Source organism: Psammomys obesus, unplaced genomic scaffold (genome assembly GCF_907164565.1).
Source record: "Psammomys obesus unplaced genomic scaffold, mPsaObe1.curated_primary_1811, whole genome shotgun sequence".
Classification (NCBI taxonomy): domain Eukaryota; kingdom Metazoa; phylum Chordata; class Mammalia; order Rodentia; family Muridae; genus Psammomys; species Psammomys obesus.
Genome location: NW_026585644.1, coordinates 13,665,014 through 13,689,930, shown reverse-complemented (window position 1 = coordinate 13,689,930; position 24,917 = coordinate 13,665,014). Strand labels below are relative to the sequence as shown.

The window sequence follows — 24,917 nt, the reverse complement described above, 5'->3', positions numbered from 1 at the left end:
AGAAAGAAAGAAAGAAAGAAAGAAAGAAAGAAAGAAAGAAAGAAAGAGGGAAGGAGGGAGGGAGGGAGGGAGGGAGGAAGAAAGAAAGAAAGAAAGAAAGAAAGAAAGAAAGAAAGAAAGAAAGAAAGAAAGAAGGAAAGAAAGAAGAGAGAAGAGAGAAGAGAGAAGAGAGAAGAGAAAAGAAGATGGGATTCTCTAGAATGAGGAACTGGACAATACCCCTGAAGAGCTCATGGACTTTAGAACCATGATGAAGAATACTGCTGCTAAGGACAAATCTGCAAAGCACATTCGTATCACAGGCACACATACTTTTACACACACACACACATACACTACTGTCATTGATATTTTCTCCCCTGAATGCAAAGTAGTTTTGATTTTCAAAAATCAATACAATTTATTACATTAATAGACTAAAAATAAAAAAGTCATACTATCATCTTAATAAATGTAAGAAAACACTTGATAGCTCAGCATTTAAAGACACTCACTACCAAGCCTGATGACCTGATGGTTTCAGTTCAATCCCAGGAACACACATGATAGACACAGAGAACCAGCTTTTGCAAATTCTAAAAGGAAATTTTCTTTAGTGGAAAATATTGTTTAAAAAAATACACACTTAACAATGAAAAGCTAAATGCTTCTCCTTTAAGATCAGAAATAAGATAAAATGATCTCTCGTACTTTGTCTAGGCAATATTACACCTGAGGTGCCACAAACGGTAGTAAAGCAAAACCTTAAAAGATAGAAAAAAAGCATAATCCACTAAGAAACAAATACCTTACTCATGGGTAATATGATCTTACATTTTTAAAGGTCCATAGAAGAACAAGAGAGATGGCTTAGTGGTTAAGAACTCTTGTTGGTCTTGCAGAAGACCTGAGTTTAGTTCCCAGAACCCACAGAGCAGCTCACAACCATCTGTAACTCTAGTTCTAAGGCATCCAACATCCTCTTCTGGCCTCCTCTGGCACCAGGCATGCATATGCTATACAAATACACTTGCAGGCAAAACATTCATAGCCATAAAAACAAAAATTTTTTTTTGGTTTCTCTTCCTTTTATTTTTTTTAATTTTTTATTAATTACACTTTATTCATTTTGTATCCCCCCATAAGCCCCTCCCTTCTCCCCTCTCGATCCCACCCTCCCTCCCCTTTCTGCATGCATGCCACTCCCCAAGTCCACTGATAAAGGAGGTTCTCCTCTCCTTTCTGATCTTAGTCTATCAGTTTTCATCATAAGTGGCTGCATTGTCCTCTACTGTGGCCTGGTAAGGCTGCTCCCCCCTCAGGGGGAGGTGATCAACGAGCAGGCCAATCAGATTATGTCAGAGGCAGTCCCTCTTCCCATTACTATGGAACCCACTTGGACACTGAACTGCCATGGGCTACATCTGTGCAGGGGTTCTAGGTTATCTCCACGAATAGTCCTTGGTTGGAGTATGAGTCTCTGGGAAGTTCCCTGTGTTCAAATTATCTTGTTCTGTTGCTCTGCTTGTGGAGTTCCCGTCCCCTCCAGCTCTTACTATTTCACACTTCTTACATAAAATTCCGTTCACTCTGCCCATCAGTTGGCCATCAGGCTCAGCATCTGCTTATTTTTAAAATACCCAAAGGAGCTGGACCTAGTGATCAGGTCTGTCGTCTCAAAAAGATGCCTGAGGATGTCATAGCTCAGTTGTGGAGTGTTTGCCTAACCTAACATGTGTGGGCTCTGGCTCAATCTTTAGTATCAACTAACACAGCCTTCCTAAGGATTCCGTCGATGAGAGTAATGCCACTGCAGTGACTGACAGTGTCTGCTCCATTTCTACAGGAAGCCATAACACACACAATGGCAGAAGCTTACATTTACTGCAGATAGGAAATCTGTGTCCCAGCCTCTGCCCATCCAACCTGGGACATCCGTATCACCTAGAGGACACAGCAGCCAAAGGCCGGCAGGCACCATGATGTACTCAGCTAAAAGTGTACCTGGAACGGGAGGAGCTGGCTTCTACAGAAAGGTGTGTGTCACCAAAAATACCATGTGGTACCTTAATAGCAGTTTCTAGGACGTGAAGGAGTCCAGAGAGCAGAAGTCTGTGACCATTCATGAATGTACCCACAGTTCACACAGCACTGCAGGTGGAAGATGAGGGTGCTCACAGAGAAAAGAGCCACAGGAATGTTTCCTTGAACATATGCATTGTAGAACTTGGTACTCACACTCCTGAGTCAGGACTGTCTGTGAAGAGCAGATCCATTCTATAGCTGACCAGCTGGGTCATTAGAAGGGAGGAAGTCATGAGCTTCACAATGGAGCTCTGAGAATAGTACCTATAGTCCAAAACATGAAGAAGGGTGACCCCCTGGGAAGTCTGTTCATGGCATTCTCTGTGACAGTGAATAGGGCCCCAGGCTCAAAGATGCAGCTGGGAGTCCACTGGTGCCAGAGCCAGCAGAGCGGCTAACTGAATGAGAGGGAGAGTGAGGTTCATCCAGACCAGCTGAGTGGACAGCCCTGAACCTCTCACTCACTTTCTGGTTTAAACTTTAGTTCCCAGAACCTACATAGCAGCTCACAATTACCTGTAACTCCAGCTCTATGGCATCCAACATCCGCTTCTAGCTTTCCCTGGCACCAGGCATGCATATGGTATACGTATATACATGCAGGAAAACCTGTGATGGTCTGTTTTCATTGTCAACTTGTTAGGATTACAATTACCTAGGAGACATTTCTGTGAGTATTTCCAGAGAGATTTAGATGAAGAGGAAAGAAGTGGAACAAAGAAGCAAGCCAGCCAGCTGACCACCAGTCTCTCTCTCTCTCTATCTCTCTCTCTCTCTCTGCTTCCAGACTGTAGCTGTAATATCACCAGTTATCTCAAGCTCCCACTTCAGTGGATTGTATCCCCTCTAAAATCAAGAATAAAAATGAACCCTTCTTCCATCAAGTTTTATCAGTCAGGTATTTTGTCATAGTAAACAAAAAGTAACCAAGGCAAGTCACTACAAACAGCCAGAAGGCCCTCAAAGCCAACGTTAAGATGCTCCAGATAAGAGTAGTGCTATGAGAAGGTAAGGTCTTGCCACAGCCCACAACCACGTGCCTCAGACCATCCCCAAGCGGCTCTTGTTGAAATACTTGAAAGGGTAACAAAAGCACCTTTATTAGCTTTGTGTGCAATTAATTCCAAGAAGGCTTGCTTTAATGGGGATTCCTTTTACAGGAGTGAACAAGTTATTTCTCAAAAGTCACAGGCACAATGCAGTTGTTCTCTGCCCAAAACTTCATGAAGAGATGATGATGCACAAGTAATGGCTGGGTCCAGGGACAATGGTGGCCTCTGAACACTGCATGGAAGAGGGTCAGGCCTCCACCAGGGTGTGCCACCCAAAATTCAAGGAAACTGATGTTTCCCCAGTGAAAATGAGACTCATTTTTAGACTAAAACAAAGGTAATGAAGTGAGGTTTCTAAGAACATGTAGTGAGTTTTCTTGGCTGTGAGTCTTTGTCACAAAATACTTTCCAGCTGACTTATGGGAGCCAGCAAAGAGTAACCACCATAACTTAGAAAATTCTGAAGTCAGTTCCAAATGGAGAGAATTTAGTTTAGCACTATTGTTGCCACAGATTCTTTCCTGGCATCTAGCGTATAACACCCACTGTTGCAGGCAGTAAAAGACACTGGAAAGAGACACGGAGGCTCCACTTGGTAAAATGAACATATAACTGCAAATACTTTCAGTCCAATATATTTGTGTTTCAAATGTACATGTACCAGAAGTTGATCCAGATGCATTCATTATCAATAATTTTATTAATTCACTTGTCAATTGACAGCACAGCTGTCAATGTGATGTCAAACATCACATGACTTCCACACGAGTCCTTATCCACTTCAGGCAATGTGATAGCCACCTGCTCACCTTCTTGGTACTTAGACTAAAAAAAAAAAATTTAACATTTTCAAACTTGAAAAAATTATACATCCTGTAAACAACAACAGCAAAAATGCCTCTTTGGAGCATGCTGCCTTTCTTGTCTACTTAAGATAAGCATCTATTTCTATGTTAATGCAATTTGGAATTTCTTATGTCATTCTATTCCAATTTATGTTTAGCAATTTTTCATTTTCTATAGTGCTTGCTTTATTTTCAAAGAATAAAGTTTTAGATTCATGGTAATGCTGAACACTTCTCAAATCATGAGGTCTATCTGTGGATATTTTAAACTCTCAAACTACAGAGTGGTAAAAGTGGCAGCTTACAAATTTCTGAGCTCAAAATAGATAGATAGATAGATAGATAGATAGATAGATAGATAGATAGATAGATAGATTCATATATAGATAGGTAGTTAAATGAGTGAGTGACATGAATCAGGCATTCAACCCAGTTTCATATTAACAAAAGAATCATGTTCAAAGCCAAAGTCATCAATAGTCACCTGTATCTGTCCTTCCAAATCTACTGAAGCAGTTAGGCCAGCAACTAGGTCAGAGAGTCTTGTTTGCTGGAAGATTTACTTATTCTCTATTTGTGACTAACATTATCCTCTCTGTGTCTCTCTCGCCCCTTCTCACTCTCTTTTAAGTTTTAGCTTTCTAATATCTGTACCTCTTCCCAAACAGATCAGAAGTCAGGATAAAGCTCCTTCTATCTATTTCCCACAATTATCTTATTTTCTTAGCTTGGCTTTAATACTTATCACTCTGTAAGTCACTGAAAGAGCCCAACCTTCCCATCCACAGAGGCAGAACCTCTGCTTTGTGCCATAGGTGAGACACTCATCGCAACTGATTATTTCTGTTGCAGAGGATGATGCCGTTTCCAGGAAGCCAGAACTCAAACCCCACTGTTCTACAGTTTAAGGTGATGTGGTTAAACAGGTCATGATTAAGTGTGGTCTGAACAAGTCACAGCTACAAGGCAGCAGTGTGTCCCAGCTGCCCCTCAGAGCCAGGGCTTCTGAGGAAGCCAACCTCACTCAGCTGGATGTCCAGCTCAGCCTCTGTTACACCCAGCGCAGGACTGCAGCTCAGCTCTCAAACAACCATCACTGATTGATGCTGCTTCCCTGGGAATGTCCTCACAGGGAGAACAAGGCAAACAATTCTAGATGACACAACAGCTCTGAGGAGACCAAGCAACCACAACTAAAACTTGGGATCAAGGAAAAGAAGTGATAGTGTGGCGGATCTTTGGGAAGCTGTAGCTCAGAATCCTATTTGCTGGTCCTCTGTTGAGTAAGAAATTGAAATGGACCATTTCCCGGAGTCATGGTTTAGAGGCAAACGCTACCAGCTCCATCAGAAACTGGAGCAGCATAAGGAGGGAAGGGTTTGTTCAGGCTCTTGGCTCTTGGAAGTTCTGTCCATGATGGCAAAGACTGTGACATTGTGGGGAAGTGGCTCATAAGGGGAGCAGGAGACTGATTCCTCTTCCTTACAAGAAGTCAGGAGTCAGAGACCTTAAGCCAGCGCTCAGGCAGGCTGCAACCCATAAGCCTGATTCAGAGTCGAGGGACAGCCACTTAAGCCAGAATTAGGAGGCAGAGAAAAAAGAATGGGGAAATACAAAACAAACCAAACACAGGTATCCAAAGTAACTGAGAAGATGAAACTCTATCTTAGCTCAGCTAAGACTACTACAAGGAGACAAATTTCCCCTTTGCATGCCACGGTAACTTATTGCTCCAGAGATTCCTTTAACAGCAGTACACCTAAAAGAGGCTCTAAAAACGGTTCTAGCTTACCATGATAAAGCCTGTTTAATATGACCACAGCCTGTACCAGAGCCAGGCAGAGCAAGTATAACACTGAGTGTTGCTGAACGAGGAGATTTTGAGGGACACTGGGAAGAGACCCTTCTCAGTAGGCACAACAGATTTTTTTTAATTAAATTACTTATATTATTGCAGCGTATCCTTAATAGTGTCAGGGGTTGGCCCTCTCCCTTGGGGTGGGTCTCAAGTTGAGCCAGTCACTGGTCTGCCATTCCCTCAGTCTTCATTCATCTTCATCCCAACACTTCCTGCAGTCAGGACAAACTTTGGGTCAAGGATTTTATGGGTGGGTCGGCGTCCCCCTCCCTCCACTGGCAACTTCAGGGGGATGTGGAGCCTGCCGTTGCCACTGCCTATAGCCAGGTGGGACAACAGATTCTTGGAGATGGTCACTCTGTTCTGCTGCAACACAGGCACTATTCCATTTCTGGGTACAACTGAAGGGGGCACTGGAACACCCGGAAGCTGCTTTCTTGAGAAACCTCCAAAATGAAAACGTGCAGCCTGGTTCACACTAGGGATTCTAAGTAGTCAAGGCTTCCAACCGGGCATTGCCAGAGAACAAAGGCTGGAGTCCCCAGGACACCGTGAGTTTCCACCAGTCACCCATTTGTAGACTCATGGACACATGGACAGTAAATGCGTGTGTGAGAAATGAGCCAAGGCTAGCCTGAGAACTCCTCCTCAGGTCAGCACTCTCGGGCCTGAACTGCTGAACCCTCACACACGACAGACCCAGAAACAAAGGGGTTGTAGCCAGGATATTAGTGATGGTGAGTACAATGTGAAATCCATCACTCAAGGGACAGGGTGAACACCTCCCAAACACCATCTTCAGCGGTGCTCTCAGAGTTCACCAGTTGTTAGAAAAGCATTCAAGGGTCTAGAGAAGCATTTTTCTGAAAGTTTTTTTTAGGCACACCTGAGTCTTCCCTACTCGATAGGAAAATTGAATGTCCCGTGTCAACACTGAATGCAGGCTGTTCTGAACATCCCTCCAAAACCCACTCTAAAATTTAACTCTCACAGGGGACAATTAAGCCCAGAGTGGTTCAGTCCATTTGAGAGCAGCTCGCTTGGCCCTACAGTGGATCAGTTAACAAAGGTGTAGGTCAGTTAACCCATAAGGAGGTCAGTTTATCAAAGAGGGGTCAGTTATCCTATGTTCAATACAGAAAATGGCCAACTACCACTCTGTAAAGTACAGGTATTTAGGAGAAATAAACCATAACGACCTAAAAGGAAACAACTAAGATATATTTTAATGAAATGGCCCTGACTTTTAAAAACAGATGAGCATGTGTAGATTTTTAGGAACTACTTTGTGGCCCCAGCCAAGCCAAGTAAAGGGAGCCCGGGAACTCTTTCTTCCCAACACTCTCCTACATTTCACACACGTTCTATATTGAGGTGCTGTTATGTGCTGCCCACACAGACCTCAGAAGCTTGAAGGCATTTCGACCACAGAGGGTGGCAGAAAAACACAGCCTGCAGCACCGGCTGCTGTCTTGGACTCTACCCAGAAAAGCAGTTCTCAGAACAGCATCCAGCCCAGGTCAGCTGGCCTGGTCATCTTCACATCGCTTCTTCTCAGAAGAAGAAGCTTCTTCTACCTGCCATCTTCTTCCTCCGTCTTGGTCCAAGGGCTTAAAGGAAAAACAGTAAGGCACAGGGGCTTCTGAGCGAACACCCGTACACCCCGTCTTCTTCCTGAACGGCAGAAATATTTGTTCCTGCCTTAATAAGAAAGCAAGATTCGCCCAGGCTACAACAGAATTTGGCAGAAGTGCTGGAAGAGAATGACTGAAACACCCAAGGCACTTAGAATCTTTACAGACTTGGGCCAGGCCTGTTCTGCCCTAGGTTCTATCCTTGTTCAGGGATAGCCAGGTCAACATTCTACTTTCCCCTAATCAGACAGCTTTCCCACCTCAACTTACCCCCTATACACACTGTTTATAATCACCAGCTCCCCATACACCATTGTAACTGCTTTTACTGTATGATGTGGTGTGTCTTCATATCAGAGTATGAGTCCAGGTTGCAACATTATCCAAACTAAAAATATTATAATTTTACTTATTTATTTGTAGGCTGGGGATAGAACCTAGGGACCCCTCCCCAGCTAGGTAAGAGCCTTTTACTGACCCATTATCCTTAGCCCTCTTTTTATTTATTTGTCTGCTCATTTGCTTGTTTATTTATTTATTTTTACTTTGAGACAGGGTCTTACTGTATTGCCCAGGCTACCTTTGAACTTTGCAATTCTCCTGCCTCAGCTGTCTAAACTGCTGGAATTACAAGCTAGTGACACCAGGCCGGCCTTTGAAATTAATTGTTATCATTAAACCTAAGTAATGGTCATCCTTAATATAGTACTAGATGCCCTTCCAGGATAATCAATTTTGCCTAAGAAGAGGGGCCATCCTATCTGTGTGAGGAATCATTTCATTGCCAAAGGTCTTTAGCAAATTCTGAACTAGAATCTAAGTTCTCCAATTTTAAAGTACTTTGTTATCATTAAATCTTAAATGTCAATTATGCACATTTGGTATCACGACTACATTAATAGCAATATATTTCTATTACACACTCACACACACATACACACATACTTGGTTTTTTGAGACAGGGTTTCTCTGGCTGTCACCCTGGCTGTCCTGGAACTTGCACTGTAGATCACCCTGGCCTCAAACTCATAGAGATCCCATGTCTCTGCCTCCCTAGTGCTAGGATTAAAAGCCTGGGTCACAACCACTTGGGGTTAAGAGATGTTGGTCAAAAGACACAAAGTTTTAGTTAAGCCCTGCAGATCTTCTGTGTAGCTTCTTGTTTGTAGTTAAGACAATGTATCATATTTTGAAAATTTGTAAGAAAGTAGGTTTTAGGTGTTCTAACCACAAAAAAAACCTGAAAAAATATTTTAAACTAGCAAAATATTTTTAAGATTTAAAAAAGTATACATTTCTTCTAGCTTTAAAAGAGTTCAAATAAAAGCAATTTTGGAAGTTCACAGCACTTTTTCATCTCTCTCTGGGTTTTAAATAAACAAATTTATTTTTAAAATGCCATATTTTACATTATAACATTTTTGAGTTATAAACCAGTTTCTGCTGCACTTCAAATCCTAAACACCAGTTTAGACAGTGTTGGCTTTAGATTTTTTTTTCCTTCTAAAGCAATTATAGAAAATTTATAAAGCCTTAGCGAATTCAGCTTCAAAGAAATGTCATATCTTTATAAAACTTTTAAGATGCCATTTTCACATAAAAACATTGCTCACTGTAGTTATAACCACCAAGAAAATACAAAGTAAGAGACAAAGTGCAGAAGCCTCCAGGCCTGGCATTGCACTCCTGGTATCCCAGCTGTAGGGAGTCTGAGGCAGGAAGAGCTCACATTCAAGGCCTGCCCGGGCCCATAGTGAGGCTTGAGACCCTTTCTGAACAAAACCAGAATAAACAGCAAAGTATATGTTCGAAGCAGAAGCTTAATATAGAAGAAAAACTCTCCAAGATGATATTCTATTTCACAGATGTATTAAACCAAGTATCTTGTTATTATAAACTGAATTATAGCTTTTATCACTTTGACGCTTTCTTTATCAGTTTCTAACATGTAAAAGCATGTTACAAAGAAATTTTAGAGTAAACTCAAGAGGGAAAAATCTTTCTCAAAATTGATAACCACAGTTCTGGAAGTCTCATTCACATTTCTTACACGTGTATGGATGCTTTAATAAAATCCTGCCAACAAGCAAAACAGAAAATTTGACACACAGCTTTTCTTATATCTCCTTACACGGTCTCACACAGTGTGACCAGGGTACCAGTAGCCACCTTCCCTGACCTGCCAGCTTTCTCTGGTTTGTGGTAGTGACCCAGAGTAAAAACAGGCAATTCCAAATGTGTGTTCATCACTGTTATGTCACTCTAACAAAATACCTATCAGAAATAACCTAGGGTGGGGGAGCTTCATTCTGCTCACAGCTCAAGGCTTCATTCAGGGTGGCAGTGAAGGCATGGTAGGAAATGCTCTGGCCTCAACAGTTGGGAGTATGTGGCAGTTGTTATGAATAGTAGGACGAACCAGGAAGCAGACGAAACAGAATTGGATCCAGGAGTCACCATCAAACACACATCCCTCGAAAGATGTACTTCCTTCATCTAGAGACCATTTCCTAAGGGTTTCCCAACCTCCCTAAATATCAAGAGTTGCTGAAAACAAGCATTCAAGCATGAGACTGTGAGAACAATTTAAGCCCAAAGACAAACACTCCATCCCTCCCTGCTGGTTTCTGATCTTCTTATACCTATTGATCCTGGCTTATAGGAAGTGGCCTCTAACAGGTATATTTAGTATCATTTCTCTCAGGTGTACATAGGATGGAGATATGTCTCTTTTGTAGCCAAATTGCTGCTGCAGCAGCAGCTGGCTGGATTGTCATGGACAGTTGTTCTTATTTTATCTGTAAATGGTAAGCACCAACCATGCCCATCTGAGGGGCTGGTGCTAACTGAAGTCATGAAGCCCTCCAAAGAGCTCTCAGAATATGGCACTGGGGACACACTGGCAACCTTGCAAATATTTCTAATGGCTTTGAGGGAGGTTTCTATGCTCAAAGACGTTCAATGGTATGTACTTCTTTGAAAACTGCATTCTTTTAAAATTTTATTTTAGTTTTTAATTTTGGTGTTGGGGGTACTCCTTACCAAAGAGGAGGTGTGTAGTTAGGGTCACTATAACAATGTTATTGTGACAATATGTCCTCAGATTTTTCATAGTTCTGTATTCAGAATATCAAGAGCAAACTCCGCAGCTCTCCTATCAAGGATCCTGCCTCCCTTCTTTAGTTCTGGAAGGTCCTAGACACTAAGGATCACAGCTGTGTTCTTACCTCCCTCTCTGCCTCAGTGTGGCTTCCCAAGTCCTCAGGCTCCCCTCCTCCTAGCGCCAGAGTACATGCCCCCTGCTTAAACACCGCTCATATGACCCCTGAGTGGATCCTCTCAGAATCCTCAGCTTAGAGGAAAGAACTGCAGACCCACTGCCTATGGAGACTGAACAGCTGCACTCAGAGAAGAAATGGTGGGTACCAGTAACCAGAGGAGAGAACTGGAGACCCGCTGGCTAGAAGAAAAGGCTTTGTGCTACTTGAAATTTTCTGGGAGGGTATACACATATCTTAAGTGCCTTGAGTACACAGACACATGCTCACATACACAAAATCGTAAAAATGGGAGGTGATGCATGTTAAATAAATTGGTACTCATATAATGAAGACCATACTACATACTTTTAATTTATACTCATTTTATCAATTAAACACTTAAAAGTTTAAAAGAAACCATATCCAAATCACATCCTCAGAATAAGGTAAAATTAACTACATACCATTTCATGTGTCGTTAAGATGATGACAATGCAGCCACTCCTGATGAGAACTGATAGACTAAGATCAGAAAGGAGTGGAGAACCTCCCCTATCAGTGGACTTGGGAAGTGGCATGCATGCAGAAAGGGGAGGGAGGGTGGGATCGGGAGGGGAGGAGGGAGGAGCTTATGGGGGGATACAAAATGAATAAAGTGTAATTAATAAAAAATTTAAAAAAAAAGGAAAAAAAAAGATGTGGATTAAGTTTAGGAGACCATACTTCTACTCCCTATGGAAGACATATCAAAAGGCAGAGCTGAAGACTTCCAAAACACATTACATAGTTTGCCAAGGAAGCCTCAAAGGGAAAACCTTCCTCAGTTTATTAAAACCCAACTGACTTTAGTGGGAACAGAGATGGCTCTAGGTTTGCATAACTGCATGGAGTCACCAGGTTCTGGACTTGTTTCTCACAAAGCAGTAAAATGATGTAAATTATTTCACACAAAATTCCACAGGAGTGACAGTGGCCACTCTTACTGAGATAAACCAATGAGGACAAAAACCTACCAAACTGCATTAGACATGCTCTTAGGAACTTCCCAAAAAAGTGAGAATCAAAACTGTGGAAACATCAGGACAGGCTAGTGGTGATCTGCACTGAGAGCAGTTTTATAAGGTCCCTAAGATGTACCCGTGTCACCTTCTGTGAGTCCTCTGTCTTTCTGGGCAGGCACCTCAAAGCTCTTCTGCTATGAATATTCAAGGTAAATAGAAACATTAGCTCTAATAACCCCAATTCCACAAAAACAGGTGTGTTGGGTACACATGTGTGCTCTGCATAGTGAATGGGTAAATGTGTTGACTAAGCATGTGTGCTACACATATGTGTTACCCATATAGGTGTGCTGTGAGTGGCAAGCATGTATACAGTGTACAGGAGTGTTCTGTGTGCTGGGTATATATATATATATATATATATATATATATATATATATATATATATAACTTACATGAATGTTGATACTCACGCCCTTTATAGTGTATACACTTGTGCATATGTACAGATGGATGTGCATGTGCTATGCACATATATAAAGAAATGGATCTGTTATATGCACATGTGTAATGTACATACATGTGTATGTGTTGTGCCCATGTTTATATAATGTGTTTTATATAAATGTGTAGCATGTGCAATTATGTGAAGCATACAAGTATGGGAAGAACAGGTAAAGCATGCGTGTGTGACTAGTGCATGTTGATGCATGTATACCTGTGTGGAGCCTGCTGCACACAAGTCCCTCAACCCTCTGACTGCCCCTGAGGCTGAGCAGGCACATCTCTCTGTCCCCTCTACAGCCCTGTATCCTGCTCCTTCCAAACCCTACACCAGCTGCTCCTATCCCTTGGCCTCTGGTTGTCAAGTTGTTGACTGGCTCACAGACTCCCTGCGGGGAAACCACTCCCAACCATGCCTAGGCTAAAGGATGTGCTCACTAACCTAGCTAAAGGACGTGCTCCTATATCATGAAATCTTTCCTCACAATAGCCATGAAACGTGCGCAGCTTCTGTGTTTCCTTTCTTCATATGCAAATCTCTCTCAATGGCCTCTGCCTTTATCTCTGATTATACTGGTCACAAGCATGGGCAAGGAATCTGCTCACTTAGATCTTCAGTCTGACAGGAAGCGAAACACAATGGCATACCTGTAATCCTAACACTTGGGAGGCATAAGGAAGAGAATCAGATGCTTAGAGTCATCTCGGGCTACATGGTGAAGCCAGTGTTCTGAAACAACAGCAAAGACAAATGAAACCTTGGAGTCAGACAGGGTACCAAGCCATGCCTGGAGCTGCATCCCATTGTACTGGTGTTTTTAGTTTCCAGCACATGAATGCACCATAAGTAGCTCAGTCCAGTCCTGTAAGTTATACATGCATATAGAGTGTCACATTTGCAACCACACAGCATTTTCTAAATAGTATTCTCCTCAGCGTCACAAAATCTCACTCTCCAAAGACTATGGTGCTACTCACCATGCTCACTTTCTATTCTCTCACCACACAGGAAGTACGATAGCCAGTGTTTCTGATTACAGTGCAACAGGAAAAGATAGTATCTATCTGGTTGCAAACACAAAGCTTTTTTTTTTTTTTTTTTTTAAAGCTTGGGTTGAAGTTTTACTATGAAACAAGCAATGTTATAAGCAGGTAGAATGTCCTGAAATCCTCAGTGCCAGCCAAAAGACGATGCTTGGTGGAAATGGACACAGTGGTACCAAGCACAGGGTGTACTTTTAACTGTTAATAAGATGGCATTTCTCCCAATAACTAGAAATAAATAAGAGAATGGAACTCACGATGACAATGTCAACACCAGCGGGCGCTTCTGAACAGGCTGTTTCTGGCCTCTGTGGAGTCTGAACACCATAGGTTTAAGGTAGGAGAAGTAATTTCACAACACTGGGGACATAATGAACACTCCAGGTAATTACAGTGCAAAAAAGTCAAACTGATAGAACCATTTGGAGAAGCATAATTACCTGAAGAAATCACTAAGACAATCTTCAGCACTGGGAACAGAATACATTACATTTTACCATTAACGGTTATACTAATGTGTAAAATTAAAATTTAGCTATGGCAAAAATAAAATGGCATAATTTTATTGAAACACAAATAAGCTAATAATAAATGTAAAATAAGTGATCAATTCAAGAACCATGAATGGAGCTTTCTCCTCTAATTCATCGACAGCAGTGACTGCTATGAAGAAACACAATGGAATCAACTACCTGGGGTATAAGTGATACCCAGCCACCTCCTCCTAAGAAAAGGGGCATGATTGCCACTCAGTAGAGACACTATTGTTTCCCTTCCTAAGTTCTAGGCACAGGCACACCACTCCTATGAATGGCACAGGGCGGCATGTGGACAGAGCACACAGACAGCAGTAGATGCTAGTGGGAGGTCCTGGCTGCAACAGCAACTATAATGAACCAGTGATAAGGAAGCTAGGGAAATGCCAGGCTGGCATGCCTGTCCAGGAAATGGAACTATGCAATGATGGCTGCAAAATCACAGCCAGAAGTCCAGAGGGCACAGTCTAAATAGTCAACACAAGCCTGTGGTTGGCTCTATGATGCTCAGACATGTGGACATCAGAGAGGAAACACAGTCCAGGCAAACCCTGAAGATATTTTCTTTGAACCCTCAAACAGAGCTGGTCCAACCAAAGGGGCTGTAGACAGTTTTGAGGTACACAGAATGTAACAGTGGCATAATTCGGGAAGGACCAGGAGCAGGCCAGGATTAGACAAGAGGTCATGCAAAATAGTTTCCAATGGCTATATCGTATACCCTAGTGTGAAAACACAATCGGAGCAGCCAGCAATACACCCCAAAGCTGAGAATCTGCCTGAAGACAGAGGCACAGAGGTCTGGGACTGGGGTGATGGGGTCAGCCCTGTCCTCAGTGGGGCAGAGGACATGCTCAGCAAGTGGAGCACAGCATACTTGTTGCTGCATCAAGAAGACTCAGAGAATCAGGGACACAAGTTGGGGGTGGCCCACTCCCTCTTTTTTACCTCATCTTGGAAAGGGCATGAGGAGGAGGATTTCTTTGTTCAACTTCTGAAAGCTGACTCACCCAACAGGGTGGGAAATTGTCCTAGATGCAAAATATTTGTTTCTCACAGAAAGTGAATTATAAATTTTATTGGAATCACTGATAATCAATCATGCCACGCTTCATAAATATGGACTGTTGGTTATGGATTACACTCGGATGTAATCTTATGGTTATATTTTTACCTGTAATGAAGTACTGCCACTTAAATCTCTGCCCATTAGAGTCAGTCCTAGGAATGCAATTCAGCTGTGGTATGTGATTTGCCATCCACCTACTTCAATTAAGATAGAAATAGACACATTTGTTTTTCACTGCTCAGTGCTTAAATGAATTGACTACTGTCTGGAATGAGGTACACACGTGTTCCTGGAGCTGGGGTCCAAGGATCAGTGATGAGAGAAATAAATCCAAAAAAAAAAAAAAAAAAAAGAAAAGAAAGTCAATGAGCACAGTGACACACACAGTGATTTTAATATCTCGTGTGATTGTATTTATCATAATACAACTCAGTTCTGTAATCAAGTGGAATCTATCCAAATGTCAAATGGATTTTGGTGCCTGTCCAAGCTGGATAAATCAAAATGCTGACAATTTAGAATCAGTGTTGTTCTTTCACACACACACACAAAAGCGTTGTTGTAGATGATATAGAGATACATAATGAGGTAGATGATGCGTTAAACAAGTAAAGAAAATGGAGATAAAACAGGTTAAACAGAATGAGAATTTAGCTATTTTGGAGTAAGTAGTCTCTGAAATTAGAATACCTAATGTGTTAAAAATATAACCTGACATTTTTATACTTTGCAATTATAGTCTTAAATAAGCTAAAAGGCACAGCCATTTTTCTTAAATCTTAATTATTTGCTTAATAAAAATGTAACGGATGAATAATAATACCAGATCTAAAAAGAAGTATTCAACAAGGAAATTCAAACTGAAAAAGAATCACACAATCCATGCAGCATGTTTTAATGGCATGTGTTGAAGCGTGCAGGATGGTAGAGTTTTAGGAAGTCATTTTCGAGGGGCAGGATAGGATTGCGAAGATGCCCTGTGTGTCCTTGGGGGTGGAAGAGATCAGACAATGCTCCCAGAGGAAGGCAGGAACAGCCTTGAGTGGGGATCAAGTCCGCAAGGGGAGCTTAACACAGAAATAGAAGGGATAAGCCGGCTTCCACGGTCTGAATGGGACTTCAGCAAGGCCTAGGAGACAGCACCACCTCCTGTCGGCAGGAAACAATGCAGCGTTTCCAATCCCATGGTGAGCTCAGGACAACAGTCCTAAGTTTATTGGACCACAGGGGAAAGAGCTCACCAGTATAAAACCCAAGAGCCTTTTCCATGAAATTATTAATGTTTTCTTTCCCTAGAAGATCTTTTGAAACTGTCTTTGTTTCATTTTATGCAACAAAATTCCTCAGTCTATCTAAGTAGCCAGTCTCTGAGCTCTATACTACCCAAATGTATCCACGATGGACGCACGTTAACACAACCTCACAATATACTATCCTGATAAATAAATTATATGGAAATTGTAATTTTTAAATGACAGTTAATTTTCATTAGGTGACTGGTATCAGAATGCAAGTGGCCATAAGAATTGCTCTGGAGAATTTACAGGTGAGGAGGACGTAAATGGGCTTCGAGGCTGCTGTTGCTAATCCCAATGCCAATCAGTGAGCTCCTCTTCACCCTGTAAGAACCGTGCAACCCATGGTACCAGCATAGCACAGCACAAGGGAGAAGGGAGGGAAGAAGGAAGGGGGATGCCTCCTTCAGTGAACTCCCCTTCCTGATGTGATTACAGTTACATATGCCCACAGCAGAGCACAAAACCCTGGCTCCAGAAAACAGCCATTTAATAGCAAGTGATCTGGAGGCAATGGCTTCCCTCTCATCTTGTGCTTTAATGCCACTTTTTCTGGCTTCTCTAAAATGTGTTGTATGAGCCATCTTGGAATATATATCTAGATTAAAACCAAAAACTATTCAAATAAGTAAATATAAGAGGTTGTCACATATATTTCAGAATGTTTATTTCTAATACTTTTGCCAGGTAAATACAGTTTTCTAAATTAGGTCCTGTTCACCATGAGACATTCTCCTAGTAAAACCAGGTAACTCTCTGCCTTAAAATACATGGATTTGGCCTATGATGTCATAGGCATCTATTTAATAGGTGAGATTAAGTGTCTGAAAGAACGAAGGACATAGAATGACAGCAGGAAACAGTAGGTAGTATCAGGAGTCTCCAGTGGCTGCATAACTTAGTTCTGTAGCAATGGCAGCTCTGAGAGATGGCTGAGTGATAGCATGACTAAGTGCTCCTTCAAAATGACTAGAAATCTCTGCAACTTCCCATGGGCAGGCCAGGTCATCCTTGAATCTGCAGCTTACCAGATCATGTTGTGTACTGAAGGGTGACCACTTAAAAACAGGAAATACAAGTCCTGCTTAGAGCTGCAGCCTCTCAATCTATGGAATGGTTGTTGGTCCTCAGATCAGAACTTCAGGAACTGACCTAACTTAGGAAAGTGTGTGAGACACCAAGTCTGGGCCAATTGCCATGATTCAAACAAACAGCCATTATAAACAATATGCTATATTTTTGACTTTGGACAAAAAAATAAAAGTAGGAATACAATAGATTCAATAGCATCTTTGTCTTATAATTATTTTTATAAGCAGATGCACTAAGTTCTGTTAACCGAAACGATTGCATAGCGAGGCATTGCAAGCTCAATAACATTATGCAGAGTAATTGCTACAAAACTGAGGAATATTTCAAAGATGTCTATGCTCCAGGGATTTGTTAAGCACCATCCATCAAAGGTTCAAGTGCTGCAACATGAAGTACAGTTAACAGAATCTTGGGATGCTGAGAATGTGTAAATGTCAAACTTGGCAGATTTACTTTGAATAAGAACCCAAGACTGAAACACAGGGGTTTAGCACAGCATTACAGCAAACACATGTACATTCTGCATGATTATTGAAGATCATGGCCTCAAAGGTGGCAAATGTCCCCTTTCAGTACAGTTCTGATGGATCATTTCACATCATCAAGGCTCCTGTTACACATAACAGGTCTTGCACTGTCTAGTAACTTAGTGATTGACGTGGAGTTCAAAGACCTTATTTGAAGGCTTCCAGGTAAGGCATGCACTTAAAACTGATGTCTGCCAAAACTCATGAATAACCTCAAAGTAGAATAAATCACTTCAGTTCTTCCTCTAATGATAACAGCTACTAACAAGACTTGTTGCAAGAATGTTTCCCAAAATGCAGCATGGCAGGACATAGTCCTGATATAATAAAACAGAAAGACAGTGACTCCTGAACTTCTGCACTTGCTTCCTACTAGTTCCCAGTAATCCAAGCGTATTTGGTAATGTTTGAGTCGCATCTGCTATACTTGGGTAACTACTTACATTATTACAAAGTATTACACAAAACAACAAAGTCCCACCACACTCCACCCAAAACCTTGACGATGTCGAGGGAATCTGTGGAATGGAAAACTTGCAAATCAGAGGCCTTGGTCTCAACCCATTAAATATACCATTGTGTACTAGCTGTTTCTGAAGCGTTGTGACTGGATAATTTGCAGCCACTCCAGGCTGTAGCCTCAGAAACCTTTGCTACCCTAAAAGGACCTTGCTCTCCTGTAATGCTGAAGATTTGGGCTCTTGAGCAAAGTTGAAGAGGAGGCGTGACTGCACCCCAGGACACACTCGCACAGCTTCCTAAGGCCATGATAAACAGCTGCTGTCTTGCACCCTTTCCAGAATGCTTGGTTGTGCTGTGTGGGTGGCAACTTGAAGGTTTCCAAGAACTTTCCGTTTTTGTTTAAGCCAACATTCCAGGGTTTTGTCAATCGATAGTTTAGATTAAAAAAAAAATTAAGGGTGTGCGTCGGGGGGTGGGTAGGAGCTAGAATAGATTCTTAAGAAAATGTTACAAAGTTGGCCCATCAACGTCCCCTTGGTTTCTGGAGATAGTGAGCTGATTGCCCAAACCATAGGCAGAGCCAGTTGGCACCACACCCCATCAAGGGGACAGCAAGAACCCCTGCATAGTGCCTGGCCTGAGTTGCTTCCAGAGCCACTGCCTGGGACCAGAGAGACCACTCCTTGGAAGAAACGCTGGGCAAAGCCCAAACCCCGCGGTCTGGAAGACCATAGTTACCACGCAGTAAAGGAAAGCACCTGTGCCCCATGACCCAGATGTTAAAGATAAGAAAATCAGACCCTGCACGCTGGTAGCTGTGATGTAATGAAGAGGAGGTTGCGGTGCCCAGGGGCTAGTGGTATCCACTGTGCCCAGGGCCCAGCGCCAACCCCCGCCCACAAGGGCCACCCGGAAAAGGGGGACACAAGGGCTCAAGAAAGGAGGGGGCGCTGGGAGAGGAGGGGAAGCAGGGAGACTGAAGGGACTCAGGGTTTGAGGAAGAGGGCCTCCAGGGGACCCCACTCACCCGCGCGGGCACCAGTAGGTGACTAGGACGCCCGCGGGGGGCGGCCAGGGACTGCGATCCCTCGGCGCTCATCGCCGCCCACGCGGCTAGGCGTGCGCTTCGGGCTCCGGAGCTCCTAAGTCCAGCGCCTGCACGGCGCCCGCGCCCCTCTCTGGACGGGCTGGGGCGGACAGAGCCAGCAGCTACTGCACTAGCGAACAGGGCAGGCTCGGAACCCCGCCCACCTCCCAGCAGCCCGGCCCCTACTACCCTGCTCACCGCCCACCAAGACCCGCCCGTTACCATCAAGCCCCGCCTTATGCCCGGTAACTCCGCCCATCAGCTCTGCCCTTCCACCTCCAGTCAGTGGATGGCTTGACTGGATTGTGGGAGCTGTGAGGCCCGCTCCTACCTCCTTTCTGGGACCATCACTTCCCCACCTTGGCTAGCAAAGTACAGAGCTGAGACAGTCAGATGCGCGTCTCCGTTAGGACTGGAAGTCTAACAGGGCACCTGGGCCGTTGGGGACTTGGACGCCCACCCTTCCCAGGGGATTCTGGTGATAACCACCACTGGCACTTACAGATGCTTTGTGACCACTTCCATGGGCAAAGCTTTCTTAGATTCTGAGTGTGTGAGTCCCTTTGGTGTTTGCGGATTTCCACACCTTAACTTAGCATCGCTACACTCAGGATCCACTTTCCAGGGGGCGGGGGAAGGGGGGAGAGGAAGGAAGTGAAAGTACCAAGTCCTTCATCTCCGGTGGTCTCCATTCCTGTGTGCCTGCCTTTTTCTATCTTGGCATCTACGTAGGCCCCAATCCCCAGTCACTCCGAGGGCACTCTGAGGGCTGCGCCCTGGTTCCACCCAGCCTCCCATACCTTCCAAAGGGCTCCAGCTGAGTCACCAGTCTCAGTTAAGAGTTTCTCTTGTTGGATCGGGTTTGTGTCAAAAGAAATATCATAAAAGTCTAATGTGTGGTTCTTATGGCCCATGATGGACAAGCAAACGTGGAACGAACCTTTTACAGATGGACCATGAAAAGGCCTGAGTTTGTGACCCAGGGGTGCAGGAGCAAGGCTTTCCAGGTTCCTGGGTCTTATTTATCCTCTGCCTGCAATTCTGCAGCTTTGGTCCATGGACAAAGAGACTTAAGACTGTCCCTTTAGGCTTACCCAGTATAAAATGCATGCCTTAGATGACTGGACCAGGAACTTCTAGCCGTTTTTGTTTGTAGAAAAACCTAGCATAAGCATGGGATTATGCAACTCATTTGAAGTTGCATCTTGAAAAGTACATGACTTCAATCTTTGAGAAATCAGAGGTCTAAAGATAGACTTACCTAAATTACAAAAGGAAGATTCATACCATAGTCTGGAGGAGAGGCAAGCATGAACTTATTCATTATGTTAGAGCTGGTAGATTGGATATTTTAAATTTTGCAAGTGACTAAACATGGGTATCGTTTGCTCAAATTCAAGCTAATTATTAATTTGGTAAATACTGTATCTTTCTTGGTGCTCACTGGACCCTGTTCTGTGCTCAGTCCATGATCTTTGATCCAGGATACATGACATGCAACTAGGGCTGCCTTGGGGAGCGATACAGTTCAGGTTCTAACTGAAGTATCTCAGATTTTGTGCACTTGATGTTAGGGTTGTTTATAAGAGTTGTGCTACTTCATTTCCAAAACAGTGGGGCTCCAGCTCATAAAAGTAAACAGTGAAACACCGACTATCCAAAAACCTGAGGGGACCTGTGTGGTGTGAATTTACTGCAGTTTTGACTCAGAAGTTTCCATGGTGCAAATAGAATTCCTTCTGAAATGTTCCCCAAAGTGAGTCAGTGCCACCCCATGTGAACAGAAACATTGTCAATGTAGCGATCAGCCATTGTGGTAGGAAAGTCCTGGCAGTGGGGACTTAGGGACAGCTGGTACATTGCATCTGCAGTCGGGGAGCAGGTAGAGATGACAACTTGGTGTTCAACTCGATTTCTCCTTTGTAGTCAGCCCAGGACTCCAGCACATGCACTGGTGCCACTCTCATCCAGGGTGGGCCTTCCCATCTCACCGAAATCAGTATATAACTCCCCTCACTAACATACCCAGATGTCAGAGCACAGTCCAGGAATGGAGTCCTGTGAGGATAATTCTGAGTGCTTGTGAGAACACTCCAAGGAAACAAGAAAAGCATCTAGTGACCTCAGTTTCCCCCAAAGGACTTGTTTTTGGAAAGTGGGTTTGTGCCCCTTCCAGGTGTAGCGGACAAGAGAGGGTTTACCTCAGATTGCTTATTATGGCTTGCAGCTGTTAGTAAACTAAATGCCTCTATGGAAAAACATGTTTTTGCCTCATGTATTTTGTCCCTTTGATTGTGTGCAGATTGAACGCATGAGAACTTTACTCATGTGACCTTAACCCTCAGGATATAAACTGTCTGGGGCTCTGAATAAAGTTGGCTATTGCATGAGACTTTACCTCGCCTCATTTATTGGCTTTATTCTCACAGTCTCTGGAACAGTGACACCCAGTGTTGTGCCTTTTAGAGATGGTTCTAAGTCAATAGTAAATATTAAGCATAAGATATGCTCACCCCATTTCTAGGAGGAGGTTGGAAGACCTAGGTCCTACATCATAGAGGCACAGAAAATGTCTGAAAGATCAACCACTAGGCCTGCCTACTAAGCTATAAGTGCCTTCTGTGGTGCCACCCAGGGATCAAGTCTTTGACACATGGGCCTGAGAGAATACTCAACACCCAAACTGTAGTTCCATTCATGCCCCCCTCCTCATGTATGAAGCTTATGCTTCAATATCAGAGGGTTTGTTTTTTTTTTTCTCCTAACATAGCAAAGACTAGTTCAAATTATACAGCTTTTCCTGATAATGTCTATTCTCTTGTGCTTTCTTTGGATTCAGGTCTATCTCCGAGTCAAGCGTTTCTGTGCCGGGCATTGCTTCAGTCTTGGTGTTTTGAGTTCATTTGACCTCCCTTCCTGGTTTGAGTCATTAATATACACTCTTAGGAATATCACAATACATCAGAATAGAAGGTGTGATGCTAAGTGTGCTCCAGCTCTCATCATGTTAAACTAAATCATGTCATTAAGTTAGTGACGCCAGACTTTCCCCCTATAGAATTAAGTAATACATATTGTAAATACCAAGTAGTACATTTCTGACCATAAGCATGAACTGGGCTACCCATTTCTAAAGTCCGATACCTCAATATGAGTAACTGTCTCACATAGTATCCATGGCTAAGAGTTACTGGCCATGAAGGTCTTCTGGGCTCAGGTGGCCCTGGAATCATGTTCATCTCAACCCTTCTACTCCAATTTCCCCCAAGGAATGCCTTTACATGGCAGCCGATCTTCCTCAGAATAAGCTGAGAGATGGTGGGGGAAGAGGATGAGATAAGATAGTAAATGACAGACTTTGTGGTGTCTAGCTCCAAGTTTTCAGATGCAGGTATATAAACTAGAGTGACTGCAGAGACAGAGAAATGGGTGTTGGGGGGGTGGGCACAGCAGGGAGAGAAATATCAAGTACAAGTGCTCTGAAGGAGTAAATGGGAAAAAAAAGAGTGGAACTTTACCTAGGGGTTGGGGGTTGGGGGGAGTAAATATAGAAGGAGAAAGGTGAGTAAAACAACAGTACAACTGACTGCAGAAGTCATAATAATGCTACTAAACGATCCAGCTAAGAATACCAGTAATGCACATAGTCAGTGTATAAATACACATATATCGCTTTACTGGCATTTTCCACTTCTGGGCTGATGTTCACCACAAGAGCCTTAGACTAAGAAAACCCTCAACATCAGTGTTGAGAAGGCCTGTTTGACTTGTTGGTCAGAGTTGTCCAAGAGACTCCCCCAAGGTATAGGCTGCTACTGTTGCCCTTGGCTGCCATCCAGGGGCTGGAAGTAAATCCTTATTGCAGAAGACAACCATGTGCTTTGGACATAGGACACAGGACTTTTGGGCAAAGGACCTGATCTGGATCTGACCTGACAACCTCCTCCTTAGGACTAGTTCTCATGGTACCAGACGGATGGCTCCATGAAAGCTTCCAAGGGCAGGAAGCAAACAATAGTCCTGCCCAGATATGATAGCTATGAACTGAATGATGGCCAGCATGACATGATAATTCTAAAGGGTGCAATAATGGCATGCATTCCTTGGCAGGAGCCAACAACTTTCAAATCAGTCTTAAGGCTCACTCAACAAGAGAGAAATATGCCTGGTGCTGGAAATTTAGCCGACTACCCAGGGCTAGCAAAGTCATGGATATTAGAGGAAAACCTACAATCACCACTTACTAAACCAGCACAATTTCTAATGACAATTTAAATATTTATCCTTATACACACAGGGATAAGTGTAGTTCTCACCCTTTACCAAAGAATTTTTTTTTTTGCAACAGATGAAAACCATTATAGAAAATCACAACTGATCAAAATGCAGGGAAAAAGAAATCCTGTGATTCCTACTTATAATTAGTAAATCTGCAATTCCTGCACCTAAGGTTCAGTGCTCATGGCAAACGAGAGGGTGGGACAAAGATTGTAAGAACCAGAGGGACGGGGAGTGAGATTGTGTCTCCTTGAAATGTCGGGGAGGCTATGCCCATGAAGTCTCATCAGCCTAAAAGAGGAAATACTCAGGAACTTTCAACCATTGACAAAGAACTATAGGCAACTGGGCAATGCTGGAAATATGAAAATGGTCTTCCCCAGGTAAGAGCTTCTATTATAATTTCAAAAATTAAGAAAGAAGGATTTGAAAAGACACTAGCTTAAGTTCACCAAAAACGCCCTTCAAGTCAGAAGTGTGCTTAGGGACAGGGGCTCACGCTACCACTCCTTTTCTCCAGCAGTCGCAGGGCATTTCTTCCCTTGATATTGTAGGCTTGCTGTTCACAGCAGCCTCCTTTATCCATATGTTGCTACGCATTCATTCTCAACCTGTCCGACATCCTTCCAATCTAACTGGAATCTTTCTTGACATTTTATATGCGGCTACATAGGTAGCCTCATATCTTTCACTTCACTGCTTCTCTACTGGCTCTCTAATGTTTTTCTTGAATCTTGTTGTCTTTTGAGCTAATCATATTTTAGTTGTGTATTTTTTAATTGTGTTATTTATACAAAAGTCCTTGCTTGTCTTTTCAAGTATTTCTCTTGATGCTCATCTTCACAAAGTGGCTTTATCTTGTTTTTCTGTCACTATCCAGATGCAGTGGGGGCCTTTGAGACTTCAAACAAGGTCATTCTCCAGCATATGTAAGCTTCTGTTGACTGGTATTTTATCTTCACTAGGTACAAAGCAACAGTGTGCCTCCTTTACAAAATTTGCTGAGATTCATCCACACAGGAGCATGTGCTCCTTTCCTTCTCTTTCTCTGTCTCTCTGATCCCGTCTCTGTCTCCCTTTCTCTCCTGCCCTCATTCCTTCTCTGACTTTGTTTAAATTCACTGTTCATTCTCTTTATCATGAGGTTGGGATTCTTGGGCAGACTTTGGGAAGGTAGATCAGAAGAATAATATTTGAAATGCACAGAATTAAAAACAAGGCAGTGAAAGAAAGAAAGAAAGAAAGAAAGAAAGAAAGAAAGAAAGAAAAAAAGAAAGAAAGAAAGGAAGAGAGAGAGAAAGAAAGAAAG

The 24,917-nt window shown here is 43.0% G+C and overlaps 1 protein-coding gene across 1 annotated transcript in view; it reads right to left on the bottom strand.

The window, feature by feature from the left end:
• The window catches only part of Sntg2 (syntrophin gamma 2), a 218,490-nt gene extending 199,069 nt beyond the window's left edge, over nucleotides 1-19,421 (bottom strand). Inside the window, exon 1 of the mRNA XM_055624844.1 lies at nucleotides 19,271-19,421. Coding sequence (XP_055480819.1) covers nucleotides 19,271-19,342 — 72 coding nt within the window. The 5' untranslated portion in view covers nucleotides 19,343-19,421. The remainder of the gene's footprint in view (nucleotides 1-19,270) is intronic.
• Nucleotides 19,422-24,917: the final 5,496 nt, after the last annotated feature.